The sequence below is a fragment of the Macadamia integrifolia genome, chromosome 5 (assembly GCF_013358625.1).
Source record: "Macadamia integrifolia cultivar HAES 741 chromosome 5, SCU_Mint_v3, whole genome shotgun sequence".
NCBI classification, from domain to species: Eukaryota; Viridiplantae; Streptophyta; class Magnoliopsida; order Proteales; family Proteaceae; genus Macadamia; species Macadamia integrifolia.
In genome coordinates this window covers 33,288,681-33,316,469 of record NC_056561.1, presented here as the reverse complement: position 1 = coordinate 33,316,469, position 27,789 = coordinate 33,288,681, and the positions used below count along the sequence as shown (strand labels likewise).

General features: G+C 35.0%; 1 protein-coding gene across 1 annotated transcript; it reads right to left on the bottom strand.

Annotated features, from left to right (window-relative positions):
- Positions 1–4,011: 4,011 nt before the first annotated feature.
- Positions 4,012–12,006, bottom strand: LOC122078720. The gene is made up of 10 exons (XM_042644819.1): positions 11,287–12,006; positions 8,953–9,036; positions 8,055–8,552; positions 7,107–7,242; positions 6,764–6,926; positions 6,445–6,573; positions 6,073–6,267; positions 4,716–4,838; positions 4,491–4,615; positions 4,012–4,403 (listed from the first exon to the last, which is right to left on the bottom strand). The coding sequence occupies exons 1-9, from the start codon at positions 11,459–11,461 to the stop codon at positions 4,508–4,510; spliced, it is 1,611 nt and encodes a 536-aa protein (XP_042500753.1). The 5' UTR covers positions 11,462–12,006; the 3' UTR covers positions 4,012–4,403; positions 4,491–4,507.
- Positions 12,007–27,789: the final 15,783 nt, after the last annotated feature.

Genomic DNA, 27,789 nt, shown 5'->3' with positions numbered 1-27,789 from the left:
ATAAAATCCTTCACAATATCAATAACATAGTCAATTTTCAATACATTAATCAATGACCAATTGGTTATATGACTAAATACAAAAATAATAGTTTTTTTTTAATAAATACTTTCCTGATTAACATAGGTCAATGTTGATGACTTTTCTCAGTGGGTTTTTCGACGACCCATTGGAAAATCCAAATAGTATAATTTTCGAGGTCAATGTATCAGATATCTAAATTGACCAACCTAATCAGTTCAGTCATGGCACAATTTTGGTAGAACCGATTCATCTTAATTTTAGGTTGATTTAGGATTTAATCACTTTAAGGGGACTTGATCAAGACATTGGATTTTATTACAATTATTATTTTATCTATGACACAATACCAATGCCAAGTCTCAAACAATCAAGTATAAGATCGGTCTCAACCAATGTTGACTCGGATCATTGGATCTAATCAAACAATGCTTGAAACATATCTATTCAACATTATAGTGGTATACAATCTAATTTGGTTTACCAAACCGGATTTAATTTGGTTCAATTCAGCTTATTTCAAATTAGACCCATAAGCTTTAACTCATTACACTTAAATAAACATGGGCAACCCAAAACAAACTTTTAAACACCTATAGGCTCAGCCCATTTAACCTTAAAAAAAAAAATATTTTCCTTCATTACCTTAAATATTAACCCTTGTTATGCATCCCACGGATAAAAAGTCCAAAAAACTCACATTAATTTTACAAACAAGACAATGTTTGCCCCATCATAACCATGTCTATGTGTCATCTCATACTAAAAAAAAAAAAAATGAACAATTCCTTTTATGAATATTTATATTTCAGCATATTGTTTAAGTCACACCGGTCATTATACTTTGTAGTATAAACCATTGAAAATATATAATACATCCATCATTAGTTCCCGTAAGTTCCCAAATATGATCAAACCATAGAAATCTCTTCCCAATTCATCTCAAGGTGGGCCTTGAATGTTCACAGTTGGGTCTAGGTGTATAGATCGTTCTAGATGTGGGTCACAAATCAGGTAATCAATTAGGATTCTGATTTATGACCAAAGATAAATTGATTATTATTTTCTTACAAAAAACATGAATACATATTTAAGGTAGAAACATATAAATAATCAATTTTCAATGGAAAGACGTGAAAGTTTTTTTTTTTTTAAGCAACCAAACCGTACTTACCTTTTGTCATTTTTTTTTTAAAAGTTTGCACGGTTCTCCAAAAGACAAATTAAGGGAATTTTTTTTTTTTTAAATTTAACTTTGCAAGTTTTGTCTTTTAGTAATAATATATAATATATTACTTTTCTCGTTTCTTCAAAACAAAACGACTCGAGGAGAAGAAATTGATTTTTATTACTGGTGGTACAGCTGATCGATTTTTCATGAACGAGGCTTTGATACCATTGTTAGAAAATAAATACGGAATGATTCATGAAGATCGATAAGCATGCACGACAAACACTACAAAAAACACGTTTTAGGCATACCTGAATCCATGACTGAAGAATAAGAACTCCTCAATGTCTTCTTGTATGCTCCTCGTACAACATGATCAATGTTGGTCTAATCTACCCTCTTTCCCTTTTGCTTTTGGTCGTTAGCCTCATTTAATGGGTCAGTGATAACTATATATAGGGGTGAGAGTAGGGATCAACCCTGCAATAAAATTAGGGTTTCCTCCCCATTAAGGAAATAATACCTTAGGTCCACACATAGTTATAAATATTTCATACCATTAAGGTGTACTAATAGAATCCAATATCTCCATAGAGATCACTTACCAATAATATTGGATTCTTTCTGCTTACTCCATCTGTAGTCAACACCACTAAATCGATTTTAGAAACAAATCTTTGACTATGGTAGTCCACCTAATAGGAAATCTTACAAATAACAGCAAGCCTGCAACAGAATTTGATAGCTACCTTAGCTTGTTTGATCAAATAAGTCATCAATCTTCAACCTGCAGACTCAATGCTCTTGGGAGGCCCAAGCATATGAGGTGTGAGGGATGGAAGGAGAAGCATATTACTATTTGATATGGTATTCTATACTTATCATGCCTCCAAACTTGTAAACTAAACGTTTAAACTCATCTTCCTCCTCCTCCTCCTGTCCTCATGATCACTACTGGTAAAGAGTTCTGAAATTGTATCATAAATCACCCATTCTGTCCCTATCAAAATTGATCTCAAGCATGATAGCTTCACACCCTCCAAGAAGAAAACTTGATTATCAGATTTCATAAAGTCATTGGAAGCAGGTGGCTGATTAATTCTTCTACTTCTCCATTATTTTCTGGAATTATTTATTTAATTTCTTGTTTCTTTTCCTCCTTAATTTCTTCCATGGACAGCATTTTACCCTCCTTTGTCTTTTCCTGCTTTGTGATATGGGTACAAGCCCTTCCCTAAAATTAATGCAATCCCAGATCACATAGAAGAAGCCATGGAATCCCAGAGGGTGCACCCCAAGGAGATTAGGGTTTCTTTCTCTTTAAATACGCGAGGACTAAGAAAAAATTAAAACATCAATTTCTTACAATATTGCATGTTTTGAAGCCTATAGAAGAAGAGCTTCGCTCCTGAGCCTTGAGCACCCCAAGGAGATTAGGGTTTCTTTCTCTTTAAATATGCGAGGACTAGGAAAAAATTAAAACATCGATTTTTTACACCATTGCATCTTTTGAAGCCTACTATAGAAGAAGAGCTTCACTCCTGAGCCTTGAATAGCTCACTGTAACTTTTTCTTTTCCAGTTGTGATCTACTATGACACCCAAACGTAGAGGCTGCCACATGGATCAACCTCAGAGAAGAGATTGCACGGCTCCCGGCAACAAGTTTCTATCGTCCCACATCAAGAACCTAAATAAGTGCAACAAGTTTCTGTTAATCAACAACCTTAAGACAAGTGAGGTATGACATATTTCATTCTACTTGCACTGAGGAGTGAAATATGTCACTTGACTAACAAGTCTATATATATACCTACATTTTCACTATTCTCTTTTCAATGTGGGACTAAATAACTTATCCTAAAGGATAAGTCTCTGGCTTTTGCTTTTGTGTTTTGAATTTTTCATTCAAAACTTCACTCCAACACTTTTGAGCTAAAAACCCAAAAGTTAAAGTAAAACAAGGGGAACTGTCATAATTTTGAAACTTTTTTTATAATATAAATTAAATAATTATATTAATACAACATATTCATAAGGGTGATGGCCCAAGTTTGTTGCCATCTATTTCAATGACGAGCACTGAGTAATCTGATAAAGTATAACCCTTATGAACCAAACTCACACTAAACCCTACAATCATCTAACTTTATTGAATGGTACGAAACTTCCTCCTATGGATTTCTTTGTTAAGTTGTCTAAAATATTATTGAAAAGAACTAGATTTGATATTGTGAGATTCTATCTTCATGAATCTGCTTAATTTTCTTCCCAATTTTAGTTGTTTAAGCAATTTATTTTTACTTAAATCAAATTTGAATTGAATAACTGAAAGTGTATGCAAATCGAATGAAACCGAATAAAAGAAAAATAAAACGAAACCGATTCAATTCAATTTTGATTAGACATCAATTGGTGCATATTGAACCGAACTAAAATTGAATAAAAAAACTAGAACCAAACCAATTGACACACCTTACTTTTAGAAAGATCCCTAAGTCTATTGATAAAAAAAAATCACAGATTTTGAAAAATCTTGACTTCATCACCCCTATTACCATTTTTAGGATTCCAACCCGCGATCCTATAGTGACAAGAAGCAGAGAAGTTTAAAACTGTTGCTTCTACGCATAATGCAGAGAGTCAGAGACCCTGCTCAACCCTTTTTTGTTTTCCTTTTTTTTCTCGCTCTTTTTTCTTTTTTCTGCCAGCCCATCGGAATCGGATCTGGAATCGACCAGGCCAATACCGATCCGATTTCCAATTCCTATAATTGTGGTTTCATCACACCAACAAAAGGTTGAGTAAGAATTGTTCCTCTGGAAAAATAGAATAAACATTTCCGTGGAAATAATCATGACAATGTCAATTATTACCTCAACATTCATGCATATAACATTTGAAGGCATGGAAGTTGAGAGTTGAGGGTTGAGACCTGTCCTGGTCAAGATCTGTACATTTAAAAAATAACTCAGAATTTTTCGGTTTCCCTCTCATCTTTTTTCTACCCTTTTCCATTTTCTGAATTTCTAATTGCTTCAACAATTTCTACATGAACAAGCAGAAAGCAAAGATGTCAGCACTAGATCGCTGCAGCCACCGTGAGTAACCTCATGCTCAACTATTCTCTCTCTGCAACTTTACCAATGTACCGATGCTGATTCCATTGGTTGAACTTCAACCCCTCGCTTCTATAGTAATAAATTCACGTTCTGAAATACAGAAAAGAATAGGCTTCTTAGAGCTTCCGAAGAAAAAAGCTCGATCAGCATTTTACTAAGTGAAAAAGGCTACATCACCTTGGCAGTTATCGTGGCTAAAGGTGTTCTTGACCCAACCCCAATTGGTGGTACTTTGGGTAGTCAATCCCATTCAACCTAACACAACACAAGATCTGCTCTGGCAAGTCTTCAGCCTTGTTGCCCTGTGCCACCACAGAAATGTAAAACAGCGTCAATGAACAACAGATAATAAACCCAGAAAGCAATTTAAACTTGTTTTGAATCTCAAATGGAGATTTTTACCTGAATTGTCAGTCCAAAATCCAATATGCAGAGCTTCAGCCTGTCTTGGAAAGCTTCAAAACCTTTCCTAGAGATATAACTGAATCTGTGCATATCCAAATCAATCTCGAAGTAGTTTTCACCCTGTAAAAGATTTCAGGGTAGCCATGCCAGTGAGGAATATACAGAGATAACAGCAAGTATTTTCTAGAGTTCATTTAAGTTTAGTATTTCTTTTGACTTGCTTGAATTGATTGAATAATTACTATATTCCCAAAAGCAGCATGTAATTATTAAAAAGAAGGGACCTTCTTTTTTTTCTTTTCTTTTCTTTTTTTTTTTGGGGGGGGGTGGTTGGGTAAGGGAGGATGTGATGACTATTTTTAATTTTATCCAAAAATGGGTCCATATCCACAATCAAACCCCTATATGGAGTTGACACAGATAAATAAAAAGCAAGAGCAAGATAAGGTAGCTATCACACAATTGAGTTCTGCAGCAAAAATGGAGTATGAATCCCGAACTGTTAGTTGGCTACATTAGCCAGATTGCCTCTAATAATTGGTGAGCAATTTAACGCAAAATAGAAGAAAATGTAGCTACATATGAATGCAATATTATTGACTGCACAGTTTCTATTACAAATTCCTGATCAAAACAAGAACAGATAACAGTTTTACATGCTAACAACTGCAGTTCTAATAGAAACTTAACTCACTACAGATTTTCTCAACTGTCCCAAGCAATTAGATTTGAAGATAATTTCATTTAGTCTCACAGAATATAGGTCTGGCCCACCCTGAGATGCTTTGAATTTTATGCATGACACTATATTGGCCATTTGAGCAAAATTTGGAAGAAGCTTCAACAATTAAAGGTGCCCAAGATAGAAGGTCAAATGATCTTATTGGATAAGAATGCAAGAAAAATCTGTTCATGCCAATCTGGATGTAAAACGAAAATTTGTTACTAGAATTTCCTACATCCTTGAACTGCCTCTTCAATACAAAACAAAGCTTTAGAGGATATATTCATCCTGGGGTAAAGAACATAAAAATTGATTTTAAATTTTCACTGTTGACAATAGGAACTGAATATAGTCCTCATGGAATTAAAAGAGAGCATTTCAGACCAAGTTTAGACCAGCTTTACTTTGTCATCCTCTCTCCCTCAGAAGGATAGGAACAAAATGTTACTTCCAACGAGGGAAAGGACAAGGAAGATTCCAACTCAACACAATTAAACCATATACAACAAAGAGGAAACGAGGGGGTAATGCCGTAATGGAACACCATTAGGATCTCAGTTGTCATGAAAAGCAAAACTGTAGCTTTACAAATCACAGTAGACCAATCTGACTGAGTAAACATAAGCTTACCAAATAAAATTCATGTTGAGGACGTGAAAGAACGGGTTTTTCATTGTAAGCATTCATGAGCTTCCTCTCAGCTGAACTTAAATGAAGATCCTCCAAATTTGCTACACGACCCAAGATCTTTAACCTTTCCCGGAAGGGAACTATAGTATCTACAGGGAAACCTTTGACCTTTTCTACTTCGTCATCGACCATCCTCTGTACGTAAAACATTGACATAAACCAAAAATAACATGAGAAACAAATAAATGTCAAAGTGTCTCGCACCAATAGCACTAGCTATGTGAATAAATTATAGAAGTATCTTGCCAAATATAAAACATCTAATGCAATCGGTAAAAAATGAAGCAGAAAAACTCAAAATTATCGACTTACTCTGATATTTTCTTGGAAGTGCGGAGGAAGTTCTTTAGCATAACTATTAGAAAGCCGAAAGTACAATACGAAACTCATCCCTTCGCCATCTGTCTCACTTTGAAAGATTGTGGTAGGATATAACGGAATCTGCAGAAACCAAAAATAGCACATCAGCATTAGAAATATTGATAGTTTTTTTTGTGGGTAATGTACTCTTTGTTTGAGAATTTCATATGACAGTATTTCCTAAACATATAGAAGGTAATAAATTCAAGTGAGACAAATACAGACAACTGAAAAAGAGTAAAAAAGCACTGGAAGTTGATGATATGAACACCTGAATGTTTACAACAAGAATTGGTGGCAATTTCCCAGAGGAAATTATAGGAGGGAGTTCCACAAACCGAGCAATATGATCAACTTTCCTCTGTGACAAGAATACATCTACACCAAACGGATAATATGCCGCATAATTTGGAGCAAAATCCTTCTTTTTGTCCCTGCCACAGGTATTCCATTGGATGATAAAATAAGAAAGAACCGGTAAGTGTTCAGATACTAAAATAAAAGCTACATGTAGAAAATGGAAGTATAGTTCTTCATAACACCTACTCCATGCCTCATATATGTTTTGATATAATTGATAGAAAACATGACCACAAGAAAATTTTTCCTCTTACCTAAAATAATTCTCTCCGCGGACTTTGAAAGTACGAGGGTCAACAAATGACCAACAATCAAACATTTTCTTCTCTACTGGGCAGAATGGAACTTGGGAACCTGCTATTGGTCTTTGCAGAAGCATCTTTGAGGAATCTGAAACAGAAACATAAAAGTAAAAGTTTCAGTCACCTTCATTTAAAGCTTGTACGCCAGCCTGCTACAAGCCCTACCAACATATCACAGCTTCTAAAAATCGAGGCCCATATATTATCTGCATGATTCATGTGAAACCATATATACTTAACAATCTAAAAGACACCAAATTACTAACACATGGTTGATGAAAACTCCATGAGAGCCAATTGAGGTGGTATGGCCATGTCCAATGGAGACCTATGGAGGCCCCAGTAAGGAAGAGTGACCATATTCATTTGGAGGGAGCTAGAAAAGGTAGGGGCAGGCCAAAGATGACTATTAACGAAGTGGTCTGAAAAGATATGCAAAGAGTAGGGCTCAACCCTAGTATGACTTCGGATAGAGTTTCGTGGAGGACAAGGACCCATGTTGCCGACCCCCTATAGGGGATGTTTCCATGATGTTGTCTTTCTATACTGCTGTCCCTTCTTCTAGTATCCCAAAGTTTCTTCTTTTTAACCTCTCTTTTATGCTTCTTTACTTTCTATTTTCAATATCGGATCCATGTAGCCGACCCTATTCAGTTGGGATAAGGTTATGATTGTTGTTGTTGTTTGTTTGGTTGATGAAAACTGTCGGAACAATAAAAAAATATGGTATTTTAGGCCTTTCCATGTCTAGATGACAAGAAGAAAATTTTGCAGTCAGCACAAATGAATGCTCACATCCGGAATTTCAGTAGCAACCAGTGCTAACAATCACATAAAATAATCAAAGCGCAACAGTTCAGATTTAAGTTACCAAATTTCAGAATAAATGGAAACACTCACATATTGCAGGATTGGGATGTCCTTCCTTCCATTTGAAGGAAACTTTTGAAGCAGCCTTTTTCCTTGCGCTTGGTGGACCGGGACTCAAGGATCTTCTTCTTTCAATTGAGGGGACAGTAGAAGCAAGACAAGGCAAGCAGTTGTTTGGTAGAATTCCACAATGGTCCATTATTCCTCCTTCTCTGCCAGAACTTTCATCCACAGAGAGGCTAGAGACTTGATCAAAGGACACAGGAGACTTTCCTCCACTTACAGGGCCATGAGGTTTGGCTTGGGAATCAGCATCATCAGAATGCATGACCCGAGGACTTGCAATTTTAGCAACTTCACTGACAAAATTGCATGCTGAATTTCCACTTAAAGGTTCCCCTGGCTTCTGTTTCTGATCGGTTGGAAAAATGCTTGGATGATTGCAATTACAATCTTCATGGGGAGTATCTCTCAGAGATGAAATTCTTGAGATGGATGCAACCTCAGAACCATTTAAAGACCAAGCATCTGCAGAAGGAATACAAATCATGCACTATTGAAGGGGAAAGTGAGGAGCAGTGAAGGCATGAGGGAAAAAGATTAGAAAAAAAAAAAAAAAGAAGTATTTTTTACCACTTCCCAACTACCACCAGGATGATAATGTGATGCAGAAGAAAAGTGGAACTTATTAATTTTTCATGTTGCAATCGGGTTGGACTTTTCAACAGACATGTTTTAGAAAGTTTGATGAACAAATGGGAAAAGCATGTTTAAAATCTTCTTTCAAAACCAAACATGTCAAAAGTTACCATTCAAAAGAAAACAGTGCAACATCCCCCCCCCCACTTCTTGTAATTTCCTTCATTCCACTTCCAACTAAACATACTGTAAAAGAGACTCTTATGCTTAGTGAGCGTCACAGTCTTACCATCAGGAACACTTTGGAAATCGTCATCACAGTCGGACTCAAATATTGTAACAGAGTCAAACCACGCATCCTCAATGCTTCCAGCTGATGTCATCACATTGTAACAGAAACCAGGTCAGTAGGATAAATCAGCCAAAAAAGAACATATTGGGTACTAGAAAGAAGTTGCATTAGAATCACATGCATCTTGTTATTGATATAAACTGATGATCATATGTAGAGAAACATTAACTAAGAACAACAATGCTGACAAGAGGATTTAAAGAACAACCTTTTTCCCTCGATGACTATCACAATTGTGAAACTACAAGTGGGAATATACAAATCTTCTTCTTAAAGAGACAATAGTAAAAATATTTCAACAAATACAGTGAAAATGATAAATACATTGGATAAAATTAACCTCCAACATCCCTCGAACCCTGCAGGTTCACTTTTTTTTAACTTATTTACAAAAACTATGAAACTTCATCTCCAGAGGTATTAAGCGGTGCATTTTCAAGTTGCTGGTTTCTAATCAACAAATCCAATAGTAATGATCTTCACTGGTAAAATCCTTTAGGCTCCATACACAAGATCTTGGAGCTCAGTTGAAACTATGGCAGCTAACATACAATATGTCCTAACAACTAACCAAGCAATTAGAAGAATAAAATTTCCACACCCACTTCCTTAGAAACTTTAAAACTACAGATAGTGATGCTAAAAATTATCACATAGAGTACTGCCACCCCCACCCCCCCCCCCCACCCCAAAGAAAAAAAAAAACAAACAAACAGATGATAAACTGATAGTGCACAGAGAGGGATATCAAAAGACAGATCGACAACACCTACTCAGCAAAGGAATTCACAACTAAAGCCTAGGAATGAACAATATCAAGCTTCCTGGTATCCAAGGTCCCTCCAATGAAACCATATGTGCCTCAAAGCTCTCAGCCTTGGTAGAAGAAAGAAAAAGAACACATTCTACTAAAGATGTTACTTGAGGTAGAACAGAGAAGCCTTCTGCTCTCTGAAGTGTAGTTCCCTCTCTACATCATTAGTTTTCCCAAGCAAATCATTTGTATCTTGAAATGTGGTGGACTTTCATGTCCAAATCAGCATTGCTCCATGAAAAAGTTCCCCTTTAAGGAAAATCAGCTATACAACAATGCTACTCAAAGATGCCTCCATCAACTCTCCCATCCTCGATAAAATAGAAAGGTCAATGATGGTCAATGATCTCAGGTATTGGAGATGTCAAAATGTTATAAGCAATTATCTGGGCAGGACTGAGGTGCTGAAAATATTCCTTTTGGTTTGTTGTAGCAGAACACCTTACAAAATAAAACCCGAGGGAAGAATTACTGACACAAGAAACTGCAGTTTCTACAAGCTATTCAAAATAACTATTTTATCATGTACTACTATGACTTTAAGAGATGATAAATTAAAAGAATGCTTTCCTTCCCTATGTCCCATATAACTTAAAAAGGGAAACCCTGGCCCCAAGGGTAGGATTCGTTCAACTACTCCCATTTACCTCTTCTTTTGACCATGGATCAGCTTATGAACCAAGAATCACAAAAGTTCCAAAAAAAAAAAAAAAAAAAAAATCCATCAAAAACATTAGATCTATATAATTGCTAGTCTGAATTTAAAAGAAAAATTTTTGTTAGGTTTTACAAATATACTGCATTAGAGCATGTTTTGCAATAGGTAACATGAAAGTCAAACGATTAAGTTAGAAAAACATGCAAATTCATTTCAGTTTTTTTTTTTTTTTTTTTGGGGGGGGGTGGGGGGGGTAAGAAATTAATTTCAGTTTGAAGATGTGAAGAGCTCATCATCATAACATCAGCTTGAGAGATCAAACAATGTTGCACTGAACAAAGTTCAACTTGAGCATTTTAGAAGAAAAATAATATGCTATGTATTTTGAAGTTTCTGAATAAAAGGATGAGCCAGTCGAGGTCTTCAAGCATTTTGGAAGAATTTTTTGGGTCTTCCAATATCGATAATTTGGACTTCAAAAAGGCTTAACATGATCAAGGTAATTTTACTAGGTGATGTTATTAATCATCGTGAAAAGTTCTTGAACCCACATGTAATATTCAGGGGAAGAATGGGGAAATGTTTAACAAAGCCATCATTGGACTTAAAACAGACTATCCTCCCAACACAGATGAACAAAGCCAACTACTCAAGAACCTAATCTTGTCAAAATATCAGTCCAGTTAATTCTAGCGAAAAGGAGGTCAGTCCAATCCCCATTAAATTAAAATTCAAGAAACCAAGAGAAAAATAAAGAAGAATCAGCATTGAGAATGAGAAGAAGATGATAAGATCTTACCTTGAAAAGTAGGATTACTGTAAGCACGATCGGGAGGGCCAGATTTAGAGACTCTATCAAACGAATTGTTGGACATCCGAGACGAGACTCGTCTCGGCTTCCCCCTTCTTCTTCTCTTGAAAGGCTTCTTTGGTATTCTTGCACATCCTTCCGGTTTTGAAACACAAGCTCCCATCCCTCCCTCTTTCTCTCTCTCTTTTTAGCTCTCTTTCTCTCCCAATGGAACCGAAGCAGAAATGTGAATGAAAAAAAAAAAAAAAAATTAGTAAATCATTACTCCAATCTTTTACTCTGCAACTCCCCACGATCTGTCCTCATAGGAGAAAGAAGAAGAGCAAAAGGAAGTAACGAAAAGATGAGTCACGACAAGTAACAGTGTGGATTGCAAGCTTCGATAAAGAAAAAACAGGAAAGAATCATTCCATCAAAAAATTTCACGAAGATCACAACAACTCCAATCGTTCAAAAAGAAAAGATTTATTCGATCCTGCTGCTCTCTGTGTCTTGATTTCCAACCTCAATCAACTCAGAATTTGCAGAGCTGAGAGCAAGGTAAGGAAGCAATTCCCAAGAGAAAGTCAATAAAAAAAAGCTCTTTCACCGATGTGGGGGGGAGTTCAGTTGCCTGCGTACGCCATCTTCCCCTCTTCTCACCCTCCCCAGAGTCTCCAGTAGTAATACAGAATACAACAACTCTGTGGACCCCGCACACATCTCTCTCGCTCTCTTTTTATCTCTATTTCTCTCTCTTACCACGTCTTGCCTTTTATTTCGTAGTTTGTCACACGTGTGTGACTGGTTCCATAAAATCAGAAGCAGAACTCTGATCAGATCATCTGAGAGATTTCTTTCCTAAGCTGCCCCTGCTTCTCTGCCTCTGCCGGCTTTCGACTTTAGTTGATTCTATTGTTCCCCTTCTCCGTCTTTTTAATTCTTCCACGTAAGCTTTTTTCTTTCTTAAGACAATGTTGAACAGCTTTATCTGTACTTTTGTTTTTTGGGTAAATTTTAACTGTACTTCCATCTGCCTAAGAAATAAGATTTTTTTTTTTTTTGGTGTAAAAAGGGTTGTCAAGCCGAATATTTCCCAAGTTAATCAAAATGTCAAATTAATCCCATTGTGAGTAGTCCAGAGGTACTACCAATATGATTCGAACCAAGTCAAGAAGGTAAAGAATAATCAAATTCGGATATTTTCATTTTATATCTGGTAATATCCAATTAATTAACTATTTGATTGAAAATATGATTAATTTCATATATATATATATATATATTTACATTTATTATAAACAATTTTTTATGATATTTTAGTAATATACTTAATCGTAAAATCCTAACCCAAACCCTAACCAGAGTTGTAGTAAATCATTTCAAATGAAATCGATAATTGAAGTCGAAATTTCATAATCGACTTCAGTATTCACTATGATAGTCTTTTATATCAAAATGCATTAAAAAAAAAATCAGATATATGTGGCAACCAATGGAAAATAAAAAATATGAATCATGCATGTTATTAGATGCTATCATCATTTATATATGAAAATGAGTTTCTATATTGCATGTTTATGTCCATATTTCTCTTATAATATTTTTTTTTTCATCCTTATTTCTGTGAGAGAGTCTTCTTTCACAATTCACTCTATCAATTTAGGTAGAATCTCTCATGCCATATTAATGGTGTCACATGTTTCGATATTAGGCTCAAATGGTCAAAAGAGAAGAGAGACTATAAAAGAAAATCATGTGAGAGGAAGTATTGTGCTTTGACTATGTAAGTTTTTTTTTTTCTTTTTCTTTTCTCTATTCACATGTATCCAAGTCATTGAAACTGTCTTATTAAATATTGAGATTATTTTCTCTTTAAAATTTCAATATAGGGTTGAATTGCTTGAAACATGCAAGGAGCATGCGACTTTAATTTTGTAATTAATATTTCATTGCTTTCCAAATAAAAACCAACAAGGAATTCTCTCGGAGAAAAAAAATTTGAAGGAAAATTTTATCTTGTATAATTATAATAATAGAATAATAAAGAAGAAACTTGAACCCATTTAGGATGGAATCTACGTAATGAATACTACACCCAGTTTAATCAATTCGAAGGTAACATATTATAACCAACCATTCTACATATCGGACGTCCTAAGTTCGACTCCCACTAGGCACACCTTAGGCCACTCATACGGGGTGTTTAGTACTCTTCATTGCTTTCAATGAAAGTTGAATGGTTCTCATTCAATCCCAGTATGACCCCGCCCATGAAGTTGTAGGGTCAGTATGAGCCCGCGGGACTAGTTTTCGGCATGGATATCCGCTATTAGCAAAAATAAATAAATAAATAACCATTCCATATATCAAATTTCAACATAAACTTCAAATATTTACCTTGTCATTTTATACCATACATGTTGGTATACATTTATACCCCCACTTAATAGTCCCTTTTTAAAAAAAATTATTATTTTTCCACTTATCGAACTCAGTTTGATTTTTAATATGATATGAGACCAGGAGAACTGTTATGTATCTGTCCAAAAAAAAAAAATTCAATCTCTTCTAAAACTTACCACATTGCATATCCAAGTGTTTGTTTGTTTCTAAGATTCTTTCCCTTTTCTTTTTGTTTTTATTTTTAATTAAAGAAATCATAAATTGTACTAAAATTTGTCATTTTTGCACAATTTACATGGTTTTTGACTTAGAAACAGACAGAGCTTTAAAAGCAGCAATGAATTTTTTTTTTTTCTTTTTCTTTTTTTCGGTTTTCAAACCCATAAGAAGTTGGGCCGGGCCGTTCCACTACTGCCAACCCTAATAATAAACCTTTCTCCTTAAATATATTAAAAGAAATAATAATAATAATAATAATAATAAGTAAGAAAACTTAGTGGAAGGCATAGTGGGTTTGGCAAGAAATAGATTAGTCTTTATGAAACTATTAAGGGCCCGTTTGATAATGTTTCTATTATTTCTGTTTCAAGAAATGATAGAAACATAAATTTCGGTTTCTAGAAGCAGAAACAGAATTGAAGTTGTTTGATAAATCATGTTTCTGAAAGTCATAATAATCAGCCAAAGAATGGTCACGAGTCATTTCCAGAATCGATGAAACAAGCTACTTATTTCACCTGGGTCGTTTCTTGAACTATAAATGGATAGAAATTTTAATTTTTATTTCTGAAAACAAGTGAAATAAAACAATTTTATCAAACATTTTTTGTTCTGTTTCTACCATTTTTAGACACAGAAACGATAAAAATGTTTTTTTTGAAACATTATCAAATTGGCCTTAAATGAAACATACTCTCACTTCTCTTGTGCTAGTTGGCAGGTAGTTTAGTAGTTGTTGGTTGCTTTTCCTGCAGAGCTCAAATCATCATCTACATTTAATTCGCATTTAAATCTCTCTCTCTCTCTCTCTCTCTCTCTCTCTCTCTCTCTCTCTAGATTTTCAATTTTGTTTGTAAGTATTATTCATAGGAGAGCGTAGTGGAGACCAATCGTTTGAAGGTGATTTTGGAAGGGCAACAACCAAATTGGAGAATTAATGGAGACCCAGACATTTCAGTGGGAACCTACGTAAGAAATTGTCTTTCCCTAATAAAAGAAATCCAAAAAAAACAAAAATAAAAGCTTTTGTGAAAGTTTGAAAATTTCTACGCCTTTCAACTCTCTCTCCATTAAAGTTTAACATAACTACTACGACCGGCCACCACTCATCTGCTTCTGAATCTTCTTTGTTTTCTTTGGGTCGCCCCTCAGCAAATTGGGTATCCATTGATAGATTTGTGTGGAAGTTTCATAAACCCCCAAAACTTAATATAGGGTTTTTTTTTCTTTTCTTTTAATTTTTTGAGGCAAGGGTTTGATCTCACACATTTTTTTCTCTCTATATATTATATTCTAAAGAACCTTCTACGCGCATATTAGAAAGGGAAAAGGGAAAAGAGAAGATAGGAAAAGAGGAAACCCATGTGATAGGAGTCAATCCTGAGACCATCACACATGTATACTAGTTCGTGCAAAAAAGAAAATTCACTTTTGAATCCTCATAAGGTATTTTAGGTATTTCAGAAACAATGTAATGTGTCTTCTTTTTTTTTTTTTTTTTTTGAGAGAGATTTAAAGAACCAAATTAAATTACAATCAATGGTTTAAGTTCACAGTATCAGTCATCACAGAAACATATTAGCTTGGTTTTGGATGATTTTTCCCTTTTTTTTTTTAAATAATTTTATATTTTGACCTTTTTACTCTTAATTTGTTCTCTTCACCATTATAATTCATCCCAAACCAATATCTAAAACTATGATTGAATCCTTCAAATATAACCAACACATTCCATGACATTCAAGCATGCATGCTATTTTATATCGACCACCATAAATGCTCTTTGATATTCATATTTGACATTTTATTATTTTCAATGATTTAATAAAGGGAGAGGGATAGGTATGCCGCCGATATCAAGTATACTAGCGGATAGCACTAATAGGAATACATGATGGAGTATCATTCAAGAAGATATAGGGGTCATTTCAAAAAAAGGGAAGAGAGAGATAGACACAATAGGTGCTAGCATACTTGATATCGGCGGCATACCCAACATTTTCCTTTTAATAAAATAATAAATGTGATAATCTTTGCTTCTCTCCCCATCCGTGTTACAAGTTTTTTACTACAAGTATTGCTTGTAATTAATATTGCTAAAGATGTAGATTTCGGCAATCTCTATCTAGCAAAATATTTGTGGTCCAATACTTATTAGAAAATCACAAAGTTAGTGCAAAGAAAATAATACGAAAATAATACAAAAATAAAATAAGACAAAAATTATAATTTTTATAATAATATTTTTTATATGTCTATTTTTCTTCTCAAATTTAAATATAACCTTAACGCGTAGAAATCTACCCATGCTAAATTGAGATGAAATTTAGGTTAATTGAAATCGATTCCTATCCAATTTTAAAACTAACAGACATTCCAATAATGATCCAAAAACCCAAACCTCAGAATTGGTTGTTGGTGATTTACGGGACTTTCACAGCCTTCTCAAACACTTCCGGGTAGGTGATCCAGACTCCAGACTCCAGACCAGTTGGGTTTACGTCCTTTCAAAAGGGTTTGACCAGCACAACACCAAAAAAAGAGTTTGGCTGCAGTTTATGACAAAAACGGCGACCGACTTGGCAGCTCAATTGTTTAACATTATCATATAAAAGTCTTAACGAAAATTGTCAAACCAAAACTTCATCAGATTTGACAATCTATCTTCTTACTACCTAAAAAGTGTTTCACAATTATTAAGGTAACGTTATTCGCTCATGTGAGTGCAATGGTGTGGTGAGAATCGAATAATTGAGGGTATTTGAATACATATTCTAAGTTCATCTGATATTCACCACACCACTATATTCACTATAAATAATGTTTTCACTTTTAAGGTGAGGGTAGACAAAAATAAAATGTCATCATGGAAAGTGATTTTTAACACTTCACGATATGCCATGTGACAGGTTATAACTATCATTGTGATGATCTATTAAATAAATAAAATATATATAGGCCCCACATTTACATAACCCTGAGGGATAACGAAGTTGCAAGGAATCTTCACCTTAGAAAGCATGTGTTTCTAAGTTCGACTTCTCTTACTTCCTTAGAGTCACTCACACAAGGTGTTTAATGTTGTTCACTGCTTTCAGTAAAAGTTGAATGATTCTCATTCAACCCCGGTATTACCCAACTCATGCGGTTATGGGGTTAATATACACCCACAGGACTAATCAAGCCGAAGGCCTAGATACCCGTCATTAATAAAATTAAAAAAAAAAATCTATTGCAAAATTGTTTCTCTCTCTTTTGATAACATGGGGTGTCTCCACATCCTTTGGAGTTATGAATCACCAAACCCCCTTGAGCTTGGGCTCTCTCTCTCTCAAAACTTGGTGGGAGATGCCAATACACGTGGGTGGATATAAACCCCTTTGCTAGTTAAAATTTTTAAGACCCAAATGTAGGGGTATCGATAGATCAAGTTGAACCGGTTTTGGGCGTATAATGGGTCAATTACCAAAACCAAACCATTAATTTACAATTCTGTCTTGATCCGGTTCAGTTTGGTCTTTTAGTGGACTAGGTAATCGGGTTTTATCGATTTGATTTCAATTTCTCATACAAACATATATTAAAAAATATTACTCGATTTCATAAAACCCCAAATCAATGAGACTTCAGTTTGATTAATCCATCAGTTTCGATCTATCCAAACAATTCGAAATGAAAATTGACACCCCAACTCCGGTTCAAGAAATTAGGGTCCATACGACTATGTATGCAGATGGTCCAAGTCGTATGCACCCTAATTTCTTGAACCGGAGTTGATTCCATGAAGAGGTGAGGTTGATGCCAATGTGTACTCATCCCATGTCTCCATCTTGGGTACCTATTCATTGTATCCGTATTGTGTTTTCATCCCATATACCCGTAATATGTACTTAACCCTTGTACCCACCCATGTGTGCTGAAGATGCTTCTGTTTGTGCTCTCATTGGCCTATCTGCCTTACTTTTCCTACATCAGAACCGTAAAGTTCTTTCACAATTCTTCGAAAGGCCACCTAATTTGATTGATCTATAGTTCGGCCAAATCAGCCACCCAATAAGAGGAAAATATCCATCACTGCAAGCTTCATGGCCTTAGGCAGCCTTTTTACACAATAAAAATATAAATAGTTTTAGAGAGAGAAAGAGAGAAATATGGCATGAAAAATGTGGGGTTATTCTTAATCTTCTAAAGTAACCGGTGGAACCTGGGTCCACTATGTTTTTTTTTTTTAGGAAAAAAGGGATCAAAGGACCATATAGAACTATAGAGAAACAAGGGATCAAAGGATGAAAAGGGGAGAAGAGAACAACAGACTCCATTGCATCAAAAAGTTTAATGGATTTTTATGTGTCGAGAGTAGGGTTTAAGTATCGGGATTGAATCGGTCAGATTGTATTGAGGCCGATTGCAATACTTAGTCGATCCTATATCAGGTATTGATAATCGATGAAGGGTAAATTCATCAAAAATTCATTTTTTTATATAAAGATAAAATCAATCATACGGACCGATCTGAATCAGTATTCATCAATATCAATCCGATTCCTGAGGTTTAAATCATTTGGTCCAAATGATCTCATGATAAAGATTTGAGACCAATTGAATTTGGGATATTTTTGTTTTGGGAAAAATAGATAAAGATAGAAATAATGATGAAAGATTGTGTCTTTACTTTTTCTTTTCTTTTCCTTTATTGACAAACAAGCACGCTCTTGACCACCACTTTTTTACTTTAAGAGAGAGATAGATAGAGAGAGTGTGTGTTTTGTCACTTGAAATGAGAGAGAGAGACTACCATGCTTTAGTACAGTGCTCTTTTCGCGGCATCCCTTGTTCGATTAAACACAATTCTATTTAGCGGATCTTTAGTGGTGGATTTAATCTCTTTTTGCAGTATTAATGGTGGATACATCTGTGATAAAATGGTTAAATTGTACTATTGTAATATGCTGATCCCATGTTCAAAAATTGGAAACAATCTTTTCTACGAAACAGGGGTAAGACTGTCTACACTTTAGTAGTAAGAGTTGCGTGCACAGGGTCTTTCTTTACTGGCTCTACAAAGTTTTTCGACCAATAATTCAGTGATCAACCTTGCTCCGGGCAATTTGGAAGCAACAAAACGTTGTGATCTACTTGCATGCTCGTCAAGACTTGCTTGGCTTTGCTCCATTTGTTTGACCGATTAAAAAGGGTAAAAAACTTGTGATGTTAAGTTCCACATGTTATGGGTTGGGGATGATAAGAAAAACAGAAGAGAAGGAAATAATAGAATAAGTACTCTTTAATGCAATGGATTTTGTGTGTGTGTGTGTGTGAGAGAGAGAGAGAGAGAGAGAGAGAAAGAAAGAGAGAGAGAGAGAGAGAGAGAGTAGATGTAAAGGTGAAATTTTGTGGGCGAGAGAGCCGCAAAAGTTGACAGTCAAAACACGTTTAAAATTTGTTTTTTACCATTTAAAATACGTTTTCCCGTATTCTTCCTAAAGATCCGGAAAAAATTGCAAACGATAAGCATTTTCTAAACACGTTCCCCCCCCCCCCTTTTTTGTTTTTTAAGACCTAACTTGTTGAACAGAAGTTTACTTAATTGACCATATTTCTCTCTTTCGAACCCTGATCAAATTGATTTTTTCATCAACTTGAAGCTAACTCAGTGGCCTATATTTCTTATGATATCACCTTCTACTCAATATCAATGCATGAACCTCGAAATTGAGTTACAAACTGATGTATTTGTAGAAAAGTGTTTTGAAAGTGATGACTCCCAACTCAAATCGAACATACATCACTCCGAGAGTGTTGACTATATTGACAACAATGAACAATATCATAGCCAAACCACACTTCTCAATAAAACATTAGACATGTTTGATGTATGAATTTGGAATCGGTATTAGATGATATTCAATTATATATCTTAGAACTTATAATGAGACATGGGATATATATGCACTAATGTTGGATATTGTAGTTGTTTTGAACATTGATTGCAGATATTCATATAATAATTCGTAACTTATATGAGTATACTATCTTTTTTTTTTTTAATCTCATTTGTTTGAAATCTACAAGTTTAAAACATGTACCGTATGTTTTCCCTTTTTTTACCTGTCTCTTTTTTTTATCGTTTATTTGATTGTATCGTTTTAATTTTTTTACTGTTTAGAACCCATACTGTTTTTTTTTTTTTTTTTTGTTCTTGTTTTTATTTACTATGGCCCACAAAATGAAAATTTTCATGAATAGTGACTTCAAAAGTGAATGGACAGAAAAAGTGATTTGTCACATCACCAAACAATCATAAATGTATTTAATGAAGTTGTCTAAGTAAGTTTCCTTACATATATTTGTGATAGTTTGTAAGAAACAAACATAGTTTTCCACCTTTTTTTTTTATTCGTCAAACAAACATGGCCTAAAATGATTTTCAATTGACTATTTATATAATTTTTTTTTTTTTATGGATCTTGGACGGCACATAAACAACATTGTGGGCATGGTGCTATCATTCGAAGTCAACAAGGACAATTCATTGCAACCATTTGTGGGCATAGCCCTTGTTCCTCTCCTCTGGCCTTAAAGCTTTACAGGATGGACATGGACTTCTTCTTGCACAAGGTTTGCAACTACAACTGATTGTTCTATTATCCAATTATCAGGCTTTGATCCTGGGGCTCAACCACTCTTGCTCTTCTCTGGATTGGGCATCTTTGATTCTATTTGATGATATTCTTTGCTTAGTTTTTTCTTTTGTTCTGTAGAAACATTACCTCAAAACGATGTAGAAAATAATGAAAAAATAAGAACAAACAATCACAATGCACGTAGATCTATGTGGTTTGGCCAAATTTCCTAAGTCCACAATGGGATGAGATCCTGTTTTACTATCAATGGAGAATAGGATTACAACACTCATCCTCACACTTCTCTCAGATAGTTTACAGAAAAAGAATCTCACTACAAATATATAGCAAAACCCTAATACCAAAAAGTATAAATTGCTTTTAGTAAACAAGTCCCAAAGTTGCCGTTATTTAGGGAAAAGCACCCCTACTTCCTAGATTAAATTCCAATGGAATACAAGACAACATACCCCAATAGAAGCTAGCTAGTTAGCTAGGGGAGAATCGCACGCCGGAGGAGGGGAGAATCGAGTTGCAGGTGGGTCTTCGTCTTCTTCTTCTTCTTGTCCGGCCGAGTGAGTGAGAGGAGTGAGAGGAGTGAGATGAGAGATGAGAGATGAGAGATGTGAGATGGATATGGGTTTAGGAGATGGAAATAAAGGAGAGGGCAATATTGTCCTCTCACAATAGGTGGGGGTATTTTTGGTATATTAGAAAAAAACTAACCGGTTTTTATTCATTTCTCACGGTCGACTAACGGCAGGGACCGATTTGAAATTTTTTGAATTTTTAAGGGATGGCTTCGACGTTTCGAAAAGTCCAAGGGGTGACGTTGAATAACGACCGAAGTTCAGGGAGTGGCAATGTAATTTTCTCTAATAAATTTTATGTTGCTGATAAAAATAAAAATAAGAAAATAATTTGCAATCTCTATGAAGGCAAAAGTCTAGGCCAAAATTGGAGCACATAACTTTAAACTGCAAAGCATCCTACACCTGTCTTCTGTTTTTTCTCTTTTCCTTTTCTTGGAAGCAATTTTGGAAAATTAAAAGCAACCCTAAATTTTAGTTGTTCTTATGGAAATTTATCTCTTTTTTTTATTATTATTTCTATTCCATCTTTATCACATTTCATTCATTAGAGTAGGTCAATCTATATCATATGGTTTCTACCAAAAAAATCAATTTATATCATGTAGTGAGAAAACAACTTATGGGATGCATATGCAATTTTGTCTTATTTCATATGGCATGAAAGAAATGGATGGTTCTTAGTTTGTCACTTATATGGATTTTGGTTATCAAAGAAGCGAAGGCCCAGGATGTCAGAATAGGCTTCCATGGAGCAAGCGCATTGGAGAAGACAAAATAGAGTTCTGGTGACCAATTCAGCCTCCATTATCAAATTATTCTCTCGTCAAGTTATTATTATCTCACACTTTTTTAGTATAGATTTGAAATGATAATTTTTACTAGAAGAAATCTGTCATACTAAGATGATAAGAAAAAAAAAAGTTAGAAATTATTGAAGCGACTAATGAATATGCAAAATTTAGGTAAATTCTTATTCTTTTAATACATCGCATAGAATTGAAACTTTAGAAAAGAGATTTTCTTATTGACGCATTTTAAGTTGTCAAAGCACGTTATAAGAGAAACATAATCAAACTCTTTCATTTGATGATGTATGTAATCTTGACTCTATTTTAATCACTTTTGTTTTCATTTAACCAACCCTTCCTAAGAATAAATGATAATTCAAACTTCAGAAATAGATTTCAGGTTTTATTATGATTTATCGAAATTAACATAAATTTTAACGCGTAAGATTAGTAATCATTGTCATTACTCATTAATGCTTTTACATTAAGCATTGATTACATCACTTGCAGGCTATGATTATTGGTCGTTGGTCCATCCCTTATTTCATATATCAATCTGATTTCTTTTTGGTGTTTTTTGTAATTATATATCCTCTTATTAGTTAGATAAAAAATGAAAAGAAAAGACGAAGTTCTCTTTCATTGAGATGATGAAAGAATTTCTTCATCCACCATTTTTATGATTATTGAAAACAATTATTTGAACATTCAATGTCAGTTTTGAACATTAATATAATAGAAAAGAGAGAGAGATTATGACCATTGATTGATAGGAAATCTCATCACCCTGAGGAAAGAGATTTTTTTCAAAAAAACTAAAAAATGCAAAGAACAAAATGGTTGAAAATCTGAGGATCTACCCACGGATCACCAACGGGTCCCAATCAAGGTTTAAGAATTGATTTCAATCTAGGATCGGATCAGAATCAGTATCAAACTTCCCCAATCTTAGTTTCCGTAAAGGGATGCCGATTTAATCCTGATTTTAAAATGTTGGTCCCCCATCCTCTCATTTAGGAGATGAAGAAAAAAATTCATGGAAAAATATTCAAACCAAACAGTACCTATTTATTTTATTTATTTTATGAAGATAGATTATAGAAAAACCAATTAATGTGATTTCCCAACTATTGACTAGGGGAAACAAATGGTCCAACCACCATATATAACAACAGCTTCTTCATAGAGAATAAATAAAGAGTAGATGTAATGAAGTCATCCTGATTATTAATTCTTCACCACCTCATACATTGCACAATGAACTCAACAAATTTATTTATCTCTCTTCCCTGAGGGGGTCAAGAGGATGTTGGACTGATTCAAAGGGTATCGTAGCTTCCATTTGCAGCATACCAGAAGTTCGCCATTTCCAAGAAGAGAGGCCTTAACAATTGGGAAAGGGGGTCCACTGCCCAGGAAATTGTCAATGAGACATTTGCTCCATTTTGTAATTTCAGAATCAAGCATCCCATCAGGGCAGTAGCCCAAAAGGGAATCATTGAGGAGGGTGGGTTTGATGAATGACAAAGGTAGGCCAACACAGGAAGGGTGAGTGCTTGGAGTGGCCACAGATTTCCAAGAATTCTGGGGGTATAAGCAAGGGAGGATAGAGGAGGACCCAAGAAGGAGGAAGGGGAAAGAGGAGGCGTAGAAGAAGGGGAGAGAGGGGGACAGTAGGAGGATTTGGCGGCGGGAACTGCCGAATTGGAGGGAGGAGGGAGAGATCTTCTTTTAAGGAAACAAATATGTATATCTCAACTTAAATCGACTACCTGCACACACAAATGATACGATTAGAAAAGACACCTATCTTTAAAAAAAATAATAATAAAAAAAAATAAATAAAAAATAAAAAATACACCAATGCAACCGCCTAGACACCAAGGCGTCGACTAGGACAATAAGGCACTCAACTCATGACAATGACAAGTCGACCAACTGCCCAAACGCCTAAGTGACGCCTTGACAACTAAGAATTATAAAAATTCAGATATCATGTGCTCATTTACTGCTAATATCTTAATTATCAACAACCAACGGAAACAAAGTTCACAAAGAAAACATTAATTCTAAACCTATTTGAAAATTGGAACCCAACAATCTGTTTACTAAATCACCTTTGTATATCCAATATTTCATGTGAACCTATAAGCCCACAGAAGCTGCACTGGTTTCCTTCTAGTGAGGATTAAATGAGGATCGTTATTTATTAGTACGCGTGACAATCTACTAGAATAAATAATATTGAGATCTTTACATGCGTGAAGGGTAAATATTGTCAATCCTATATTCTCCGATATGGTAACAAGGAAAGTACAAGAGAATGCGATTAAACAGAGCAGGTATAGGGCGGCAACTATTAGAGGAGATTAAACTTAGAGTTATTAAGCAGAAGAGAAATATTAGGAAACGATAACAGAGTTTTAAATATTAAATCGCAGATTGATATAATTAGAATGAGTAAGTAGGAAGCACTAACAAAGACTGATAAGACCAGAACCTCCCTAACAATAGAGATCAGGAACAAAAACCAACTATCAGAAGAACTAATACACCGAGCCAAATCTGGGATTTCAGCAGCACTCAAGTGCGCACATGCACACTCACAAGCATCCATTGATTTCACTAACTAAATCAGAATTCATTATCAACAAGAACAATAAGGTACAGTAGAGAACTAAACCTTAATGGCTTAATTATATACTATACTGACCTCTAAAACCTATTCAAAAGATGACTTAAATTAAAAATCAAAATGCTATTAGAAAAACCAACTATTAGACCTCTATTGGACTCCTTTTTTGTTGGACTGGCTGGCTCGCCAATTTCTTTGTCAGCACTTTCCTAGGTCAAATCATTTATTCGTAATTGTGAAAGGGCCTTCTGACTGGATATGGAAGATCTTTGCTGGATTGGAAAGTGCCCTACACATATATTATAGTGATTCTTCTTACCGTGGTGGTAAGGCTGAGGAGTGAGGATAACGACATCGTTGTCTTAGATCATATTGAGTCTTCTGATCATGGGCCAAGCCCTCTTTTTAGAGGAAGTGAGTCACAAAATTCTTTTGTCGCTTCTTTCCTTTTGGCATTGGATCGTACAGAATGTTCCCCCTTAATTGTAGTTTCAAGTTCAATACTGCACTGCCACCTTTCTTGAGGGAAGATGGCTCCTTTATAAGCATAAGGGGGAATATACCACCCTCGAACTGTTTGATGCTCTTCTAGTTTGTCTTCCTGCATAACTGGCTCTAATATTTAATTGTTTTAAGTCACAACCTTCTTGAAAAAAAAGTTAAGGGTGTTCTATCATACTTGTACGTAAATAAAACAACAAATGTTTATACTACTATACCCCGGTTGGCCTACTCCACCAAAGTATTTCAACCCAAGGTATTTCATCCATCTCTTTTACGTGTTATCTAGCTATGCAGGCCTAATACTGAACCATCATCAGTTCTCCGGATGCAAGAATTCCTAAAAAACAGGGAAACAGATTTAGATTCCTGCTACAACTACAAATATCCTAAATTTTTTATTCTTTATTTAGATCTTTGAAGCGAGCATTATGGAGTCTTTGACTCTTGCCTCACAAAATTTCAGAAGATTGATTTGCAGCACATCAGATATCAATTTTATATTAAAAAAAAATGTATCAAAATTATATTAAAAAAAAGGAAAAATATTGGGTATACCGCCGATATCAAGTATACTAGCACCCATTGTGTCTATGTCTCTCTTTCCTTTTTCTGAAATGACCCTCATATCCTTCCTGAATGATACTCCATCATGTGTTCCTATTGGTGCTATCCGCTAGCATACTTGATATCAGCGGCATACCTATCCCTCTCCCTAAAAAAAAATATGTATCAATTTTATAAGTTCTTTAGTTCTTAAGTTTTTCAAGCCACATTTTTTAGTTTCAATGATTCAGATTATATTTGATGCATTTTTTTATGAGAAATGGAAGAATTTACTCTCACAGAAAGAAAAAAAAATTCCAAATTTCGAATCTCAATATATTTGAGATATATATTGAGATTGCCATTCAACGGGCACGTCATTTTTAACCCACCATAAATTTTTGAAATTCAACCTTTATGCACCAACTTCAATCGAATGATTTGAAAAATCCACCTAGTTCAGCTAATATAGGTTCCTCTCCTTACCAATAGACCATGAAATTTTCACCAAGTAGACCAAGTGCATAACACTTTCCTGTCTCCATAACCTAAAACTTACATAAGTCTTAATCAAACCAACACCTTTTGGAGTCAACCTCTCCTAGAGAAGAGAAATATCTGGTTCCAACATGAACTAGATGGTGATTCATTTTCCATTCTCTTTTGAGAAGGAGACCCAGCGGTATTCCCTAAGTCCACTGCGACAGAGGAAGGTCCAGGAGTCGACCCCAAAGGATCCCTATCCTGGTACCTACAACCATAGGGTTGGCACAGGTTTGGTGGAGCTTTATGAGCCCAAGATCAGCCTTTCTGTTTAAGGAATCAAAAAGGAACCACAAGAATAGCAAGCACAAGGCGAGAGTCAGCAGCCTCGCATAAAACCATGGGAACCGTTTATACTGATGGCTAAGGAACTATTTTGGATATACTCCTCAAATAGGCTTATGTAGTGAGATGGGAATCCTAATTTAGAGAGCAAACTAATCAGAAATCCCTACCTGACTCAAGTCATAAGCCTTTTGAATGTCCAACTTCACAGCCATTCAAGGCATTCCATAGTTTAGACGGCAGCTCTTGACTAGCTCACGGCACAAAATCACGTTCTCCCCAAGTTGGCGCCATTAGACAAAGCTCCAGGTCATGATGGTTTCACGACACTATCTACAAGAAGGCATGGCCTATCATTGAAAATGAGGTTATGAACAACGAACCAGATATTGAGTGGCTAATGTTCCCAAAAGCCTCTCTACCATAAATAGCTTACAAAAAGTCTATACAAAGCCCCTCCCCCTAAACAATCAATCACATGTTGACTTAGGCAGTAACTTGGATAGAGAATATACTCAATAACCTTGTGGAATCATTCATTTACTAATGCGTAGAAGAGAAGGGGAATTTCTTTAAAATATCTGTAAGAGTTCGAATATATACAATTGCAGACTAAGAATCAAACACACAAGGAAAAAAAATATAAGATCAAATGTAAAAATCTATCTACAATCAAGCGAATTAATGGCCTGCTTCATCTGGCCTCTCTTGACCACAATTTTTGACATCCAGCTCCTGTATCTTTGGAACTTACAGCATAGTCAGAGAATTTTCTTTATAAAGCAATATAATATGAGTACCATCTCCACAGTTTTTCCTTTTTAATGTCATGAAACCTTCAACTAAGTCATTTTAGATAAAATGCAGATTAAAGCAACATAAGGTGAGTACCATCTCCACAGTAAGTACATTTACCATACAAAAAGTTGGACGCAAGACAAAGTTCAGGTATCTAAATATGAATGTAAAAACAGCACAAGTTATCCCCAAAAAAATCTAAAAACAAGACAAATCTTGTGTGTTGTAATCTTATACTAGTTCCAGTTTCCAAACTTTCTTCAACGGCTTTTTTAGTTAACAAAAGTAATCCTCGTATCTAAAGGTGATTGTACTTACCTGCTCAAATTAATGTCAAATTTAGTTCACCAGTAAAAAGTCGTGATCATGGAATTAATCATTTTCCCTTGCAGAACCAATCAGTGGTATATATTGTGAGAGTATAGTAGAAGGATTCAACTAAGAGAAGCATTAAAAAAGTATTTAAATTTGAGTTTTATAAGATTTACTACAAGAAATTCAGGAGCTATTGTTTAGTCGAACTGGAAAGTAAAGGCAAGTGCACTGGCATATTTGATACTGTATTCAAAAGTTTA